Source organism: Bos grunniens, chromosome X (genome assembly GCF_055505025.1).
Source record: "Bos grunniens cultivar Pamir isolate PY7600 chromosome X, Bosgru_T2T1.0, whole genome shotgun sequence".
NCBI lineage: Eukaryota > Metazoa > Chordata > Mammalia > Artiodactyla > Bovidae > Bos > Bos grunniens.
The window spans coordinates 83,695,469-83,715,421 of record NC_141194.1 but is presented as its reverse complement, the minus strand read 5'-3'; the positions used below and the strand labels follow the sequence as shown (position 1 = coordinate 83,715,421).

General features: G+C 39.6%; 1 protein-coding gene across 12 annotated transcripts in view; it reads right to left on the bottom strand.

The window, feature by feature from the left end:
* The window catches only part of DCX (doublecortin), a 398,585-nt gene that overhangs the window by 113,494 nt on the left and 265,138 nt on the right, over positions 1-19,953 (bottom strand). For 10 of the 12 annotated variants that reach the window (XM_086388051.1, XM_086388050.1, XM_086388057.1 and 7 more), the window contains one exon: positions 2,725-3,110. In XM_086388051.1, coding sequence (XP_086244177.1) covers positions 2,725-3,088 — 364 coding nt within the window. In that variant the 5' untranslated portion in view covers positions 3,089-3,110. Of the gene's footprint in view, positions 1-2,724; positions 3,111-4,869; positions 4,973-19,953 lie in introns of those variants that run through there. The other 2 variants (XM_086388053.1, XM_086388059.1) reach the window with 1 other exon arrangement.

The following is a 19,953-nucleotide window of genomic DNA, read 5'->3' as shown; positions in this document are numbered from 1 at the left end:
TTCCTGTTATAACCTTTTGCCACTAAGACAAGAACCCAATGAATCTGACTCTTCCCCCAGGGATCTTTCTAAACTTTTCAATTTGAAGTCTCTTGTAAAGCAATGTGTAAATTATTTGTTTTAATCATTCATTCAACCTCTTCCAAAAGTGAACAAAGTAAAAGACTTTTATCCTCCATTCCTACATGAGTAGTTGCAAAAGGACAAAAAAAAAAAAAATGGAGCAAAACAACTGCCCTTTTTTTTTGGTTGTACCATGCAGCATGTGGGATCTTAGTTCCCCCACCAGGGATTGAACCCCTGGTCCCTGCAATGGAAGCACAAAGTACCAACCACAGGACCGCCGGGGAAATCCCAAAGACCCCTTTTCTTTATCCTCTTCACATCTGTGCCTTTTCCCATTTGGCACAACGGTGATGGAAAATTGGTCACACTTCTCAGTGCTATCCCAGGAATACCCTAGAATTTCCTTGACTGAATCGCAGTACTCAGTCAGGACTGAGAGGCCATTGAGGGCCACAGCAGACTGTGACTGTAAGTGACATGTGAATAAATGCAAATGAGCCTTAGTCACACTCTGCATAAATTCACACTCTGCACACTCACCAGAAATTCACCAGGAAGTACTACTACTGCACCCAAGAGTGGTAAATAAGAGGAGTCCAATCTAGCAGAATTCAAAAGGATTAAGAGAAAAGAAAGCTGCAGTCTTCAAAATTGTATTTATTACATATATTCAGCTAAGATTATCACAACACACACCACAATACACATATACATATGCACACGTGCATACACACACACACACACACACACACACACACACACACAAACCCAGGAAGGAAAATCAATACCAAGGGCCACTCTTTGAGCAAGACATGTTAAAAAATGTATTTGGGGAAGAAAGAAATCTGTGCATGAGATCTCTCACATCAGACAGAAGAACACTGTAATCCTTGCTCCAAATACAATGGCACTTGATTCAGAATTCTGCGTGAGCATCTATGGTGGTCTTTAAAAGATAGCAGCTAGTAGAAATGTGGACATACTGGTGATTCAGGTGCTTTGTTTATGAAAATTATTACGGAGAAAACACTCACCACCCCCCCCCCCCCAGTTTGACTGAGATGTGGATTTTACAGGGACAAAAGACACAAGCCCTATCGATTACTCTGTTGGACAGCTCCCTGGATCCAGCTTCTAGTCCTTCAAGTTTGCCCTGACTCTCCTTTCTTTTACGGTATTTGCTAAGATGGCCAATCCTTCAAAGTTCAGAAGCCTGGGATTAACCTCTTCCTGGCCCTCCAGCACCTGATCAAATAATCAAGCCCCATCAGCATTGTTTCTCAAGGTCCACTTGGAGAAAAACCTCAGACTTGAACCCTGCCTGAGACCCAGATCTGGCAGCCATATGGACACTGGCTCTTATAAGTAACTAGCCCCAAATCACTTGACCTGACTTGAGAAACAGCAGCTCCTTGCGAGAATGTGCTCTTGTACAAGGGAAGCCCTCATGCTCCTTTGTTTAGGAATACAAGAAACCTAGAAGCAGTGAATCAGAGGTGGGGCATCAAGTCCTTTAATGTGTTGTTTCTCCTTCCTTGCCAGCTGTTTCAGAATTTGGTTTCCCTAGAGATCTGCCTGTTCTAAACTCATCTGCTCAGGGGAATGGAAAGAATGAGGAGGGAGGGTTGGAGAATGGGAAGAAGTTTGGGGGTGGGGGGAAACGTTTTCATTATCACAAGGACTCTTGAAGGACTCCTGAAGCTGTCCTTTAAAGTACTGTCAGGTTAAACCAATCGCACATATTACACCTATGAAAAAGTGGGGTGGGGAGGCATCCTCAATATACTTGATCTGATAAAGTAAAATATTAAGAACATGTCCCCAGATCTATTTATCTATATGATCATGAAAAAGACTTCATGGCTGAGCAAGTTTGGGCAAGAGCTGGAGTTTTCCCTATTTTTGAGTTGGGGGCACAGATTGTCAGGATTTTCAGCAATCTTGTAATAAAATTCAATTGCAGAACCAAAATCTAGAAATCTGTTTAAATACAGATTTACGTATAGTGAGTCAGTTCCTATTCTAATAGGAATAATGTTTATTAAAATACCAGACATACCTACAGCTTTCTTTGGTATTTCTCTTAATGACCTCAGCCTGAGGGACACACCCTGAAATGGGCTTTTTAGAAGCAACAGCTGAGCAGTGACCACTTACCTAAAAGTATAATCCTTTGTGAATACATTCGGGAAGTCCAGCTTTTAGGGTGCACGTTTCCATGAGTTGCCATTCACAAAGAGTCTCTCAGCCGTTCAAAGGATATAAGTATACAATGTTTTCTTTCTCTTAACCCAACCAAGCCTCCTTCCTCATTTTATGCCCCTAAGGATTTTATGGTCTGCCTCAATAGTGCTCTTTAGAGTTGACGATGAACAAATTCTAGAGTAAATGATACAATTCAGATTTTTCTTTGTATACCCTGGGAGATCAACACAATGCATCCTCATAGTCAGCCACACTTCAACCCCAGCCGAGACTGAAGCCCACGGAGGGTAACGGCTAATGATTCTGACTATGCCTACAGAATCAGAAGTCTCAGCAGCACCCTCATGTTTTAACAAACATAGTTCCCAATTTCTTTTAATCAAAGCCAAGAAATGTAACCATAACTAACAATAACCCCTCCCACTAAGGGCCACCACCCACTCCTTGAATTACCTTCCTCCAGTTCATCCATGCTTCCAATTTTGCGGGATCCATCAATGGTGTAAATGTAGCGCACTCCCTGAGGCAGGTTGATGTTGTCAGACAGAGATCGTGTCAGGTCAGCCAGCAAGGCGTCGAAGCTGCGAAAACGGTCAGAGGACACAGCGTACACAATCCCCTTGAAGTAGCGGTCCCCATTGCGGTAGAAACGTACCTTCTTGGCTTTCTTCTCGTTGCTTAGTGCCTGCAAGGTTCGGGTTCGGTAGAAGCTACAATGGGCGCTGTGAGTGGGGCTAGGTAGCCCGTTCATCCGCGAGCCTCTCATGTTCCTGGATGTCTTATCTCTTTCGTCAAAATGTCCAAAATCAAGTTCCATATTTTGGTGGAACCTCAGAGACCTGAGTGTTGGAGAAAAGCGGGGAGGCGGAGGGGGATGAAAGGAAGCAAAGAAAAGGGGCGAGGAGGGGGAAAAAAGAAAGGAATTCAAATATTAGCCAGATCCAGATCTGCAATCTGCTGCTTGTGAAAAGAACTGGTTGAAAAAAGCCCGTGACCCATCTGCTGCTTGCCCCTGACCTGCAAGAATATTGATCTTAATAGAGAAAAGGGAGGGGCTGGAGGGGTGCTGGTGGTTGTGGGGGTGGGGGTGAGAGATGCAGAGGGAGGCACTTTGGGCACTGTTCCAAAGAAAGGAGAGGGAGGGATTTTGAAATTGCTTAAAATCCTGGGACTTACTGACAGTGGCTCCTATCAAATTGTAACTTCAGGGTAAATACATTAAAACTGGCATCTGTTTCCTCACACATGCCCACATGACTAACGGTTGTAAATGAATCCATAGCCTGACAAAATTCCCCTTGAAGGGAACAGAAGGACCTAGCCAAGGTTAGCATCTCTAGCTCAGGAAGTGATCTTTGCATTTCAGTGAAATAATTATAAGGGTAGTGTTTTAATTTTATTCCAAGCCCCCTTTCCTACTTTAATGTGTGCCTCCCCTCCCCCCTAGAATAAAGTAGGATTCTCCTTTAAAGCCACAGCCTCTAGGGAACAGCCAGTCTTTGTGCTATTCATCAACCCCCTTCCCCACCAAGCTGGTGCAGCTATCCGACATTCACAAGAAATAAGCTGGAAAAAAAAAAAAGGATTACAAAAATCAGTTATTTAACAAGTTATTTGTTCTGCTTTATCCCTGGTACCATTTGGCCACAAAATCCTTCCTCCCACCCCCCAGCCCCTCGCTTTCTCTAGGTGCTCTACCCCCCATCAACGATGCAGCCCCACCTCTTAATGGAATATTTTAATTGTGTAAAGATTCCCAAATGAGTCCCTGAACAGCATATGGGACCTTTAGAAGCAAGCACACCTTCCATTGTTCTGGGTTTCTACACTGAATGAAGGGGCATTTCACCCTCACAGCAGGCAGCACACCCCAAATTTGTCTATTGCCTAGGTGTGTTAGCTGAGGCAAAAGATGGTCATCTGTCAGATTTACTTTCCCCCTTTCTGCTGAAAGAATGAAAGAAAGAAAGGAAATCACAATATGAAACCAAATACAAAAGAAGCCCCAAATGCTAGCAAAGGTAGTGACAGCCTAGGAAACAAACTATTAACATGCATTGCACAGAGGGGGATAAAAGGACTCACAAAGCACGCAGGGCTCAGCTGCTACACACTGCCACATTGAGATACTTGAAGGGGACCAGGAAGACAGGCAATAAAGGAGGACTGGTGCCTAGCAGGTTTGCCAGGCTTGGTCCTTCTTTTCTTCCAGTGTCACCATGACCTGTGCTGAGCTCAGCATTGTCTCTGTCAGACAACCTGCAGTGTAAGAGACCCCACCTCCTCAAAACAAGTAGCAAGCATTTCCCCAGGCATGCTAGCAACACTGGGCTTTGCTTTAAATCTGGGGTGGTATTATTCTAAAATCAATATCACAGTGAAAACAAAAGAACATCAAACTCACTTTTCCAATGGAAAATCCCAGGTAGAGGCTTAGGGAAAAAATCCAATAGAATAAGGCAAAAAAGAGGGGAGAAGAGAAAGAAAGAGAGAGAGGACACACTGAGAGAGAGGGAGAGAGCGCGCACTTTGCCTTGTGCTTTTTCCGTTTGACATCTCTTACATTCTCCCTGAAAATCACTCCAAAGCCCCACTCACCGGTTTTCTGCTGGTTGGGTGGAGATGCTGAGAGAAAGAAAACCAATCTCTCTATGCCTTTGTTGTCTGAGCTCCAAGCAAGAAATTCCTGCCAGGGTGGATAGATGCCTTCTAGGTCCTAGTGCCTTGTCCAGCTTCTCCCCTTTACTCAGGCTTAGTGAATCCCCCCAACCTCCTTTGATTAATTACATGCTTTTTTTTTTCAATTCACAGGCTGCATTAACAGCTAGAAAGGTTTCATTTATAACCAACAGGAAATTGCAGGGTAGCAAAAAGATTGCACAGGCAAGTTCAGAATGCCCTAATGAGCAACGTGCTAGTCTTTTCTTTTAGGCAATTGGCAATTTTACTTGGCCAAAACCTTGGCCTAATCTGCCTGGGGGCCAGACTCAGGCAGTCGAACCAACCTTCTTAGAAATTGTAGTCTCTTCATTTAACCTTCTTGACAGAAAAACAATCAAATATGTGAATTCTTTATGGCGTTTTAGTTCATGCATCCAACAGCTAGTTGTTTTGAAATGAGGTTAGTGGAGTAGACGAAGAAGCAGTATAAAAGGGACAAGACAAGGGAAAATCATTCCAGAATTTCATGGAGGATGGAGTTGAAGATGGATCTCAAAGACCTTTTAGCTTGGTGGAATAGTTTTGTTCATGGGATCTACAGAGTTTCAGAGTTCCAATCTAACCCAGAGACCTTTCTGTGTGAAGTGAGCCCAGTTTGATGGCTACAAGATAAGTATTAATAGGTCTCTCTTCAAACTGCTTATTTGTTACTAATTGGCTTCTTTATATAAAATATGTTATACAAAGCCAGGAAACATCCATATTGAATTCAAGAAATCAGGCTGAACTATAAGACAAGAAGAGAAAAGTGAGAAACTCCAGTGGGGGTAGGTTACCATCTTCAACTGAGGCTACATGCATTAATATGCAGCGGCCTTGAATTATCATTGTTCCATTTCTGCTAGGCTTCCAGGAGGCTCAGAAATAATCATGTGCTCAGGATTGATCTTCTGTCTGATTCTTAATGTAATTAACCCTCCTTTCTAGATATAATGTTAGATGACTTATAATTAAGCTCTTGCTATGCACGTGTTTTACTGTAAACTGCCTTAAAGTGGGATAAAAAAATATGATTTTTCTTCTCTGGAGGATGCTAGCTCAGCAAAGCCTAAGCAATCTATCTTAGTTGGGTGGTCAGCATCAAGTGTGCCACCTGCCCAGTCAAGTCCTCCTAACACTTTGCTGCTGTTCTCCTGGTTTCTAAATAAGTACTTCAGGGGACAGCATCCCTGTTTTCTTCCATTTGTTTCTGCCTTACATTGTGGCCACCTCTTGGGAACACAGGGTTATTCAGGTCAAGGGCAGAAAAATATCAAGTAATAGAAGCAGGAAAATATGGAAATTCTAACCAATGGCTGTAACTTCCTTGTCCAGCAAGGCCAATGTCTTAAAAATTGTTTTATTTCACATAGTAAGCATTCTGTAAATACACAATTGATTTTGCATCAGAATTCAAAATCATTTTATTTCTGGTGAAGATATAAAAATGGATGGGACACTAAAACAAACACAAAGGATTTGGAATAGATCTTAGAGAAAATGTCCTCATGGTCTAAGCTTTTAAACACTAGTGTGAATGCAAAATGTCTTTAGAAGACAGTCTAGGATAGATGACTGTTTGCTTTATATATACCAGAGAGCAAAGGGTGAATGAGATCAATGTTTCCCAGTGTGAGGTATGTGGATGTAAATAGGTGTTTTTTAAGAACAGAAAAAAAGTTCCTTGGTCTTATATGTTTCAAAAGTGGTGGGCTAAATGAAATTTGTTTTCATAAACATCTCAGGGCCTTTAATATACTTAAAATATGGTACAAGTCTCCAAGAAGGGAGTTTCCCCAGTGGCTCAGCAGCAAAGACTCTGCCAGTGCAGGAAACGCAAGTTCGATCCCTGGGTTGGGAAGATTCCCTGGAGGAGGGCATGGCAACCCACTTCCAGCCTGGAGAATCCCATGAAAAGAGGAGCCCAGTGGGCTACAGTCCATAGGGTCTCAAAGAGTTGGATACGACTGAGTGACTTAGCACATACACAGACTCCAAGAAGTCAGTTTAGTATTAAGGGCTTCCTGCTCCCCTCCCCCACTACTTTTTTTTTTTTTAAAAACTCAGGATCTTTTTTTTTCTCCCAGAGCATTCAATAGACTTATGTTCTATGGGAAAACCTTTTACAAAAACAGGACTAGATTATTTCACCAATATAATTCTTCTCAAAGAATTCTCAGCTACCAATCAAAACTTTTTGTCTCACTTCCTCGGAGAAGGAACACGGCAGAAAAGAATGTCTCAGGTACGAGTCCAGGGGGAAAGTGCATCTTTCTGTATGAAAGACAACTTTGAAGATCAAGGGAGAGTCATGATTGATGGTTCACTGGAGTGAAGAGAATGAAAAAAAAAGTGCAGCAACCCCACTGTGGGAAATATCCCAGTAAGACCTTTTAAGTAAGTTCAATGTGCCTACCCAGTACCACCTGAAAGCTGCAGCATAGAAAACATCAGTCCACTGCCCCTGAAGAACTTGAAGATTCACTGAGAAGACAGGACAAGAATATGTATCTTGCAAAAATCATGAAGGAGAAGGGCTGTGGTCTAGGTTACTCAAACTCAACTTTACGATCAGGATCAGGAAATAAGACCATCATCCATCACACACACACACACACAGAGTCACTAGTTTACATTACCTATCAGAAACACAATTACCTATCAGAAACACCCATCTAGGGTGGAGTGGGATGGGCAAACAGAAAGTGAGGTTGGAAATATATACAAACATTTTATAGGGACCAAAAATTATGAAGTACATAGTCACAAAGCCAACAAATATGTGTAAGATCTTTATTGAGAAAATCATAATACTATTAAAGAACATAACAGAAGCTGTGAATAAATATAGAGCCAGACCATGCTCATGAATGGCAAGATGCAATGATGTAAGGGTGTCAGTACTCCTCAAAATAATATATATATAAATGTGTGTGAAAAGCTCCAGTAGAAAGTTCAACAGGAACTTTTGTGAAATTCACAAATATCAGTTAAATATCTTTTATTATGCCCCAAATATTCACATGACACCTCTTTCACTTCTTTAAAGTGAAATATCAACTTTGAAGTGAAATATCTTCTTTCAAGTGAAATATCAACTCCCAAATATCAACTTCTCAACAAGACCAACCCAGATCATCCTGTTTAAAGTGACAACCTTCCTCCCAACCCAGCACTCCAACTTCCTTTACCCTGCTCTTTTTTTTCTGTAACACTTACCATCTTCCAACATACTATATAATATACCTATTTATTATGTTTATTATATATCTACCCAAAGTACAATAGATAAGCTCCACAGGGCAAGCTTATTGCCCAGCTTTAATGAAATATAATTTATAATGTTAATAGTAATATTTTGTTTATTTTTAATACTTATGCAAAGTACCTAGAACAATGATTAGCACATAGTAAGTTTGGGTATTTGTTTAATTGGACAGAGTAAAGAAAGCAAAGAGTATTCAATAGATGATATTGGGACAATTAACTTTTGTATGGAAAAAAATTAAATTAGATCCTCACTTCATGCCATACATAAAAATGAACTCCAGATGTTTTAAAGATGTGAATATAAAGAACAGGGCTTGAAAATTATTAGAATAAAATGTTAGAGAATCTTTTTAGTTCCTTGTGACACAAAGATTTTGTTAACCAATATGTAAAAAGCAGAAATCTTATAGGAAAATATTGATAAATTTGATTATATGAAAATTAAAGCTTCTGAAAGCAAAAGATGGCATTAAAACCTTAAAACATACGTAACAGACTGAGGAAAAGATAGTTGAATCTTTATGTAACTGACATAGGATTAATGTCCTGATTTTATATATATATATATATATATATATATAAAATTATATCATATCAATTAGAAAAGGTAAAACTTCAGTTAAAAAAATAAAGATATGCACAGGTCGTTCATAAAACAGGAAACCCTAATGGCCAATGAACAATTAAATTATGCTCAACCTTACACATAACTAGGGGAATCCAAGTTAAAACAGAAATTACATCTTTTACAACCATTAGATTGATGGAAATTTATAAAGTGAAAAAGTGAAGGTAAAATTTAGTCACTTAGTTGTGTCCGACTCTTTGTGACCCCATGGACTGTAGCCCACCAGGCTCCTCTGTCCATGGAATTCTCCACGTAAGAATACTGGAGTGGGTTGCCATTTCCTTCTGCAGGGGATTTTCCCAACCCAGCGATTGAACCCAGGTCTCCCACATTGCAGGCGGACTCTTTACCAACTGAGAACCAGGGAAGCCACTAACCAAGTATCAGTTCAGTTCAGTTCAGTCTCAGTCGTGTCTGACTCTTTGCGACCCCATGAATCGCAGCCCGCCAGGCCTCCCTGTCCATCACCATCTCCCGGAGTTCACTAAAACTCACGTCCATCGAGTTGGTGATGCCATCCAGCCGTCTCATCCTCTGTTGTCCCCTTTTCCTCCTGCCCCCTATCCCTCCCAGCATCAGAGTCTTTTCCAATGAGTCAGCTCTTCGCATGAGGTGGCCCAAGTACTGGAGTTTCAGCTTCAGCATTGTTCCTTCCAAAGAACACCCAGGGCTTATCTCCTTTAGAATGGACTGGTTGGATCTCCTTGCAGTCCAAGGGACTACCAAGAGTCTTCTCCAACACCACAGTTCAAAGGCATCAATTCTTCGGCACTCAGCTTTCTTCACAGTCCAACTCTCACATCCGTACATGACCACTGGAAAAACCATAGCCTTAACTAGACGGACCTTTGTTGGCAAAGTAATGTCTCTGCTTTTGAATATGCTATCTACATTGGTCATAATTTTCCTTCCAACAACCAAGTATAGGCAAAGACAAAAAGCACCCTGGAACCCTCATTTATGTTGGAATAAACATAAATTGGTACAATTTTTGAGAAAAGTTTTTGGTAGTAGCTGCGACGGACCTCGCAGAAGTGTGGCCGAGAAGAGCTACCTCACGTACGAGGTCAGAGGTGGTGGCCGAGAGGAGCTACCCTGCGTCCAAGGTCAGAGGTGGCAGCCGGGAGGAGCTACCCCATGTCCGAGGTCAGGGGCAGCGGCTAGGAGGAGCTACCCCACGTCCAAGGAGCAGTGGCTGCGTGGGTGCAGGAGGGCCAAGAGGAGCTACTCCATGTTGAAGGTCAGGATGGGCGGCGGTGAGGAGATACCCCTTGTCCAAGGTAAGGAGCAGTGGCTTCGCTTTGCTGGAGCAGCCGTGAAGAGATATCCCACGACCAAGGTAAGAGATACCCAAGTCAGACTGTAGGTGTTGCGAGAGGGCATCAGAGGGCAGACACACTGAAACCATAATCACAGAAAACTAGTCAATCTAATCACCCGGACCACAGCCTTGTCTAACACAATGAAGCTAAGCCATGCCGTGTGGGGCCACCCAAGACGGGTGGGTTGTGGTGGAGAGGTCTGACAGAATGTGGTCCACTGGAGAAGGGAATGGCAAACCACTTCAGTATTCTTGCCTTGAGAACCCCATGAACAGTATGAAAAGGCAAAATGATAGGATACTGAAAGAGGAACTCCCCAGGTTGGTAGGTGCCCAATATGCTACTGGAGATCAGTGGAGAAATAACTCCAGAAAGAATGAAGGGATGGAGCCAAAGCAAAAACAATACCCAGTTGTGGATGTGACTGGTGATAGAAGCAAGGTCTGATGCTGTAAAGAATAATATTGCATGGGAACCTGGAATGTTAGGTCCATGAATCGAGGCAAATTGGAAGTGGTCAAACAGGAGATGGCAAGAGTGAACATTGGCATTCTAGGAATCAGCTAACTAAAATGGACTGGAATGGGTGAATTTAACTCAGATGACCATTATATCTACTACTGTGGGCAGGAATCCCTTAGAAGAAATGGAGGAGCCATCATGGTCAACAAAAGAGTCTGAAATGCAGTACCTGGATGCAATCTCAAAAATGACAGAATGATCTCTGTTCGCTTCCAAGGCAAACCATTCAATATCACAGTAATCCAAGTCTATGCCTCAACCAGTAACGCTAAAGGAGATGAAGTTGAACGGTTCTATGAAAACCTCCAAGACCTTTTAGAACTAACACCCAAAAAAGATGTCCTTTTCATTATAGGGGACTGGAATGCAAAAGTAGGAACTTAAGAAACACCTGGAGTAACAGGCAAATTTGGCCTTGGAATATGGAATGAAGCAGGGCAAAGGCTAATAGAGTTTTGCCAAGAGAATGCACTGGTCATAGCAAACACCGTCTTCCAACAACACAAGAGAAGACTCTACACATGGGCATCACCAGATGGTCAACAACAAAATCAGATTGATTATATTCTTTGCAGCCAAAGATGGAGAACCTCTATACAGTCAGCAAAAACAAGACCAGGAGCTGACTGTGGCTCAGATCATGAAATCCTTATTGCCAAATTCACACTGAAATTGAAGAAAGTAGGGAAGACCACTAGACCATTCAGGTATGACCTAAATCAAATCCCTTATGATTATACAGTAGAAGTGAGAAACAGATTTAAGGGCCTAGATCTGATAGATAGAGTGCCTGATGAACTATGGAAGGAGGTTCGTGACATTGTACAGGAGACAGGGACCAAGACCATCCCCATGGAAAAGAAATGCAAAAAAGCAAAATGGCTGTCTGGGGAGGCCTTACAAATAGCTGTGAAAAGAAGAGAAGCGAAAAGCAAAGGAGAATAAGAAAGATATAAGCATCTGAATGCAGAGTTCCAAAGAGTAGCAAGGAGAGATTAGAAAGCCTTCCTTAGCGATCAATGCAAAGAAATAGAAAACAACAGAATGGGAAAGACTAGAGATCTCTTCAAGAAAATTAGAGATATCAAGGGAACTTTTCATGCAAATATGTACTGGATAAAGGACAGACATGGTATGGACCTAACAGAAGCAGAAGATATTAAGAGGTGGCAAGAATACACAGAAGAACTGTACAAAAAAAATCTTCATGACTCAGATAATCACCATGGTGTGATCACTGACCTAGAGCCAGACATCCTGGAATGTGAAGTCAAATGGGCATCACTACAAACAAAGCTAGTGGAGGTGATGGAATTCCAGTTCAGCTACTTCAAATCCTGAAAGATGATGCTGTGAAAGTGCTGTACTCACTATGCCAGCAAATTTGGAAAACTCAGCAGTGGCCAAAGGACTGGAAAAGGTCAGTTTTAATTTGAATCCCAAAGAAAGGCAATGCCAAAGAATGCTCAAACTACTGCACAATTGCACTCATCTCACACCCTAGTAAAGTAATGCTCAAAATTCTCCAAGCCAGGCTTCAGCAATACGTGATCCGTGAACTTTCAGATGTTCAAGCTAGTTTTAGAAAAGGCAGAGGATACCAGAGATCAAATTGCCAACATCCCCTGGATCATGGAAAAAGCAAGAGAGTTCCAGAAAAACATCTATTTCTGCTTTATTGACTATGCCAAAGCCTTTGACTGTGTGGATCACAATAAACTGTGGAACATTCTGAAAGAGATGGGAATACCAGACCACCTGACCTGTCTCTTGAGAAACCTATATGCAGGTCAGGAAGCAACAGTTAGAACTGGACATGAACAACAGACTGGTTCCAAATAGGAAAAGGACTAAGTCAAAGCTGTATATTGTCACCCTGCTTATTTAACTTATATGCAGAGTACCTCATGAGAAACACTGGGATGAAAAAAGCATAAGCTGGAATCAAGATTGCCGGGAGAAATATCAATAACCTCAGATATGCAGATGACACCACCCTTATGGCAGACAGTGAAGAGGAACTAAAATGCCTCTTGATGAAAGTGAAAGAGGAGAGTGAAAAAGTTGGCTTAAAGCTCAACATTCAGAAAACTAAGATCATGGCATCTGGTCCCATCACTTCATGGGAAATAGATGGGGAAACAGGGGAAACAGTGTCAGACTTTATTTTTTGGGGCTCCAAAATCACTGCAGATGGTGATTGCAGCCATGAAATTAAAAGACGCTTACTCCTTGGAAGGAAAGTTATGACCAACCTGGATAGCATATTCAAAAGCAGAGACGTTACTTTGCCAACAAAGGTCCGTCTAGTCAAGGCTATGGTTTTTCCAGTGGTCATGTATGGATGTAAAATTTGGACTGTGAAGAAAGCTTAGCACCGAAGAATTGATGCTTTTGAACTGTGGTGTTGGAGAAGACTCTTGGGAGTCCCTTGGACTGCAAGGAGATCCAACCAGTCCATTCTAAAGGAGATGGGTCTTGCCTGTTCTTCTGAAGGAATGATGCTAAAGCTGAAACTCCAGTATTTGGCCACCTCATGTGAAGAGTTGACTCATTGGAAAAGACCCTGATGCTGGGAGGGATTAAGGGCAGGAGGAGAAGGTGACGACAGAGGATGAGATGGCTGGATGGCATCACTGACTCGATGGACATGAGTTTGAGTGAACTCCAGGAGTTTGTGATGGACAGGGAGGCCTGGTGTGCTGCAATTCATGGGGTCCTAAAGAGTCAGACATGACTGAGCGCCTGAACTGAACTGAGTATAGTTAGAAAATACATATCAAGTTATAATCCAGAGTTTCCATTTCTAGATATCCATCCTAGGGAAATTCTCACACATGTGTTCAAGGAGAGAGGTACAAAGTTATTCAAAAAAGCATTATTGAAATGCAGAAAAGTGAAAACCACCCAGATGCCTATCAGCTTACTAATTTGATTAGTGGTTATTCATACATGGAATGCTACATATGGTGAAATAGACTAAATGAATGCTAAGTGTAAGCAGTGTGTACAGGTTTCTTGCAGCCATAAGATTTTATTTATCTGCAAACTAAATGCCCAGAAGTATAACTGCTGTGTCATTTGAAAATTATATGCTTCATTTTATTAATGCAAATTGTGAAAGTGAAAGTCGCTCAGTCGTGTCTGACTCTTAGTGACACCGTGGACTATACAATCCATAGAATTCTCCTGGCCAAAACAGTGGTATGAGTAGCCTTTCCTTTCTCCAGGGGATCTTCCCAATGGAGGGATCGAACCCAGGTCTCCCACATTGCAGGCAGATTCTTCACTAGCTGAGCCACAAGGGAAGCCCAATTAATTTCTTATTAAAATAAGAAATTGCCAGTCTGTTTTCCAGAGTGGTTTAATATTTTATGTACCCACCAGCAATATATGAGAGATGCAGTTTTTCTGCATTCTCACCAGCATTTGGTATTTTTATTTTAGCTATTCTAACAGATGTGTAATGATATCATGTGTTTTAAATTTGCATTCCCCTAATATATAATGGTGTTGAACATCTTTTCACATGCTCACTTGCTATAACTGTATAGCTTCTTCAGTGATATAACCTTTTGTGCCTTTTGCCCATTTTCTAATTGAATTGCTTGCTTTTTTTAACGTTGAGTTTTGAGAGTTTATTATGTAATCTAGATCTGAGTCCTTCATCACACATGTGGGTTTGCAAATGCTTTCTCTTAGTCAGCTTGTCTTTTCATTATCTGTTAAGCAAAATTGAAAAAAAAATTTTTTAAATGTGTTCATGGTTTTTATGGTTTGTGCTTTTGGTATTATGTCTCTTCATGAAGCCTTGGTCCTGAAGTTTTCTCCTATGTCATATTCTAAAAGTTTAAAGATGTGCATTTTATATTTAAATCTGTGATGCACACTGAGTTAATTTTTTGTGTCAGGTATGAGGTTTAGACTATAGTTCATATTTTTTTGTCTATCGATATGCAATTGTTCCAGCACCATTCGTTGAGAAGATCCTCCACTGAATTGCTTTTCCACCTTTGTTGAGAGTGAACTGAGTATATTTTTGTAAGTTTATTTCTGTGTTCTCTATTCTAACCCATGGATTTATGTATCTATCCATCCTCCAATATCAAACAGTCTTGATTATTGTAGCTATAAAAAAAAGTCTTGAAATCAGGTAGACTGATTTCCTATTTTATTCTTTTTCAAAATTGTTTTGGCCACTTAAGTCATTTACATTTCCATACAAATTTTAAAATAATCTTGCTTATATCTATGAAAATTCTTGCTGAGAATTTTTGACAGGGATTGCAGTAAACCTATATACCAATTTGAAGAGAATTGACATGTTTACTATATTGAATCTTATAATCCATGTATGTGGTAAGTCTCTCTACTTATTCAGATCTTTGATTTCTTTCCTCAGTGTTTAGTAATTTTCAGCATACACGTCCTATATGTGTTTTGATGGATTTACACATAAATATTTCTCTTTTTTTAAAGATTGTAAATAATATTGTATTTAAAGTTTTGCTTTCCACATATTCATTGTTACTACATAGAAATGCAATTGATCTTGTATTTGGCAACCATGCTGAATTCACTTACTAGTTTCAAAAGTTTTTTATACTTATCCTGGGATTGTCTACATCGATCATCATGTCATCAACAAATTGTTGCTGTTGTTTTAGTCGCTGACTCATGCTTGACCCTTTTGCGACCCCATGGACTGTAGCCCGCCAGGCTCCTCTCTCCAGGGGATTTCCCAGGCGAGAATACTGGAGCAGATTGCCATTTCCTTCTCCAGGGGATCTTCCCGACCCAAGGATCGAACCCATGTTTCCTGAATTGGCAGGTGGGTTATTTATCACTGAGCCACCCAGAAAGCCCCATCTACAAACAGAGATGGCTTTATTCCTTTCCAATCGGAATGCCTTTTATTTCCACATTTTGCTTTAGGCAAAGCTTCTAGTTCTATATTGAATAGCAGTGGTGAGAATGGGCATTCTTGACTTGTTCCTGATCTTAGCTGGAAAACATCTAGTCTTTATTGTTAAATGTGATATTAGCTAAGAGATTTTGTTTGTTTGTTTTTTGGTAGATGTACTGTATCAAACTGAGTAAGTTTGTGTATCCCTAGAGTTTTCTGTGGTGGTTTTTTTTATTAAGTCATGAATGGGTGTTGAATTTGTCAGATGGTTTTTCTACATCCATCAATTTGTGTGATTTTTATTCTGTAGTCTGTTAACATGATTGATTACATAGATTGATTTTTCAGAGTCTGTATAATTTTGCATGCCTTGCTGTATTTCTTAATGATTTTTAAAAAATTTGAAACAAATATGAACTGAGGTAATTTTCCTATTTCTTCAAAATAATTTTCAAAATTACACAGACAAATAAAACTTAAGCAGAGTGCTAGCAATCAGGTAATCAGGAAAATATTTGGCAGAGGAATATATAGCATATTTAGGCAAAAAAAGAAGTAGGATAGAAAGTTTTACAAAATACTCTTCACTATGATTTAATTGATCTGGTGTAGTTTTGAAGCATTAGTACGTTTTAAGGCTACCTTGGTGATTCTAATACACAGCCAAAGTTGAGCACCACTGGTATAGAGGAAAAGAACCTAACAAGGTAGACTTTGGAGTCACATCTGGGTTCAGAGCCCAGTTCCATAGTTTATTAGTTATGTGACATTGAGCAAGTTAGTGGAGTCTATTTATAAAATAGGGATAAAGAAATAACCTCATATCTTCCTTGAACCACTGCTATTTACAGTTTCTTCACTTGCTCTATTCTACCTGACACAACAGAAAAATGATTCAATACATAGTCAGGCTTGAAATCACTCTTGGTGGGCCCAAAACTGAGCAACACCTTAGAAGATGTTTTGGTTAAAGAAGGAAACCACAGTTCAGGACATACATAGGATAGCAGTGGAGAGTATTCTTATAGGTAGTAAAAGTACCCCAGGAGATCTCCATGTCAAAAGGTAAAACCTATGGCAAAAGAGTGGTCTTAGAGGCAAGTACTCAGTATAACAGGAAGAAAAGCCAGAAAACTCCTCTCCATCCCTTTTCCAACCAGATGGACCAGCAAGCAGTAACAGAGAGATTTGTCTTCAAGTGAAAGCAATGAGTATGGGAGTTAGGATAGTCGGATAGTCTAGTATCATGGGTGATAGGCAATGGCAAAATAAATGACAGTATTAATGAGAAATAGAGAGGTACACAGATTCATCAAGGCACCCTTATTATGGCATGTTCTCCACAACACCCACTTTGATTGAAAACAGCAGATAGATATTTTCCCTCTATTCTCTAAAACAGGTTATATAAATGGAAGGAACAGACAGTCTAAGAAAAATCTCAACTACAGAATGCAGGAAATCTGAGTTCGATCCCTGGGTTGGGAAGATTCCCTGGAGAAAGAAATGTCAGCACACTCCAGTATTCTTGCCTAGAGAATCTCATGGACAGAGGAGCCTGACTAGCTACAGTCCATGGGGTAACAAAGAATTGGACATGTCTTAGTGAGAGAAGCATATAATAAGAGAATCACCTAACATTTAAACAAAGCAAATGCCATTAAATAGAGATAATGTGCTCAACAAATGAAAGAACTTTCATTAGATAAGTAGAGTCCTCAGAACATCAGTATAAAATAATAACCTCAGAAAGATAAAGAAAAGATATAACATCTATGAAAGAACAAATAATTATGAATAGTAATAGGTAAATATGAAAAATAAGAGCTTTTTAAAAATAAATAACATAGGTGAAGCTAATAAATGGACCGAACTAAGATTTGTCATGGATGCAAATAGAAATTAAATCATAGATCTAGAAAATTGGACTGAGGCATTTACCCAGAGCATAATATTAAAGGATAGAAGGATGAAAAGTAGTAAAGAAAAAGTGAGAGGCATGAAATATAAACAAATCGAGAAATTTCTGCATTTGCCTAAAGGGAGTTCCACTAAGTAAAAATGGAGAGAATGCATGGGAATCAATATTTGCAGACTAAATGGCAAAGCAAATAAACAAACAACTCCCTAGAATTGAAGTCACAAATCCTCAGATTGAAAGGACCCTGTAAGTGCCAAGGATGATAACCTGTTTTAAAAAAGAAAACAGTAATTTTAAAAAAGTACTCTAAACCTGGACACACCACAGAGAAATTTTAGAGCATAGAGGATAACATGAAAATACTGAAATCTTTCAAAGAGAAAATAAAGACCATCCACAATGAACAAAGATAGGTTTGACATCAGACTTTCTATTAGCCACATCAGATTGCAGGACAGTAATGGAGCCATGTCTTCAAACTACTGAGTGAAAATAATGTTGAACCTAGGATTTAATACCCAGACAAACTATTATACAAGTGGGATGAAGGAATAAAGGTGTTTTGGACATATAAGAACCCAGAATACTTACCACCCCCAGAAACTCTTGGAAAGAATTATTACAGAATATACTTAAGCAAACAGAAAAATAATTCATATAAAGTAATGATGTCAAAGAAATAAAGGTTAATCATTTATGTATTACATAAATAATATGTATTTAATTATATAAGTGACTAAAATTAATTTTAAAATATAAGGTATAACCTATCTCCATCTGGGAAAATGTTTGACAAATGTAAGGTCAGTGAAAGGTGTTACCTATAAATTTTGCTTGAACCGAGCAAAACTGTGTTCTCAATACATCAACAAAGGGAATGTGAATCCTTATGTAGTTTTTCCAGAAGTTTAGAAGAGTGATGGTGCCTGTGGTCACTGGCCTAATTTAAGTCCCAGGAAACAACTAGAAACCTTCTGGGATAATTTATGGACTAAAATATCCTTGTACGGATCAAAGTGAAATAAGAAAAAAACATGGATCTACAATAGAATACTCAAGAGTTTAATTCCACAGAATTTTTACTGAGTTTCTTCAGTGTACCAGGCTCTGTGCTATATGATGAGGGGTGACATGACAAAAAGACAAAGATGAAGTGGAAGATCCTTTGCTTTTTATTCTCAGTGAAAAAATTTTCTTAGAAGCCCCTCAGCAGATATCCCTTCAGGTCCCATCTCCAGAATTAATCCCATTTCCATGCAGAAACTTACTACTGACAAGGGGAATGAGACCACTGATTGGCTTCAATTAATTATAATTCACTTCCTCTGGATAAGAAAGAGTTCAGTGCCCTCCACCACCATCATGGCTACACAAAGGAAGGTTAAAAAAAAAAACAAAAAAACAACTGGAGTTCTATTAGTGAGGAAAAAGTGGAAGTTACCAATAAGATTTGCTAAAGTATTTAACATTTCTGAACCTCATAATGGGGTCATCATTATATATTTTTTCCTCAAAGAACTATTGTGACTGTTAAATGAGATAACTCTTGTCAAGTGGTCAATAAATGTCAGCTATTAATGTTGTGGTTGATGCTGTTTGGTTTTAACTCATTATCTATCAATAGCTTGTTCTTTCCATATTTCCCTTATGTTGCTCACAGTTTGACGTCAATGCCTCAGAAGATGGCTATAGCAATTCTAAGCATCACGTGCAGATGTTTTTGATCTTCAGTTTCTCTATCTGTAAAACAGATATAATCATATTTACCTCATAGATTTGTTGTGAGGATTAAATAAGATCATTCATATACGAACTCAATAAAGTTAGCTATTGTTGCTGTTATTGACATAAATATCCTCTTGACAGTGCTTGGCATAATATCAAGCTCAAAGCAAGTGTTCAACAAATGGTAGCTCTTGTTGTAAATAAACATGTGCATATCTGTATAAGAAAGATCTGGCAAATCTCCCTGATCTTGGGTTAAGTCAAACCTTCTTACACACAACATCAAAAGCAGAAATGACAAAAAAAAAAAAAAAATACATTGGATCTCATCAAAATTAAAAATACTTGTGCTTCAAATGATACCATCAAGAAGGTGAAAAGACAACCCACAAAACAGGAGAAAATATTTGGCAAATCATATAGCTGACAAGGAATTTGTACATAGGATATACAAAGAACTCTAGCAACTCAAAAATTAAGAAACAAATAATCCAGTAAAAATAGAAAAGGCTATGAGAGACATATCTCCAAGTAAGATACACAAAAGGCCAATAATCACATGAAAAGATGCTTAACATCATTAGTTTTTAGGGAAATGCAAATCAAAAACAAATGAGATATGGGACTTCCCTCGTGGTCGAGTGGCTAAGACTCCATACTCCCAAGGCAGGGAGCCTCAGTTCAATCC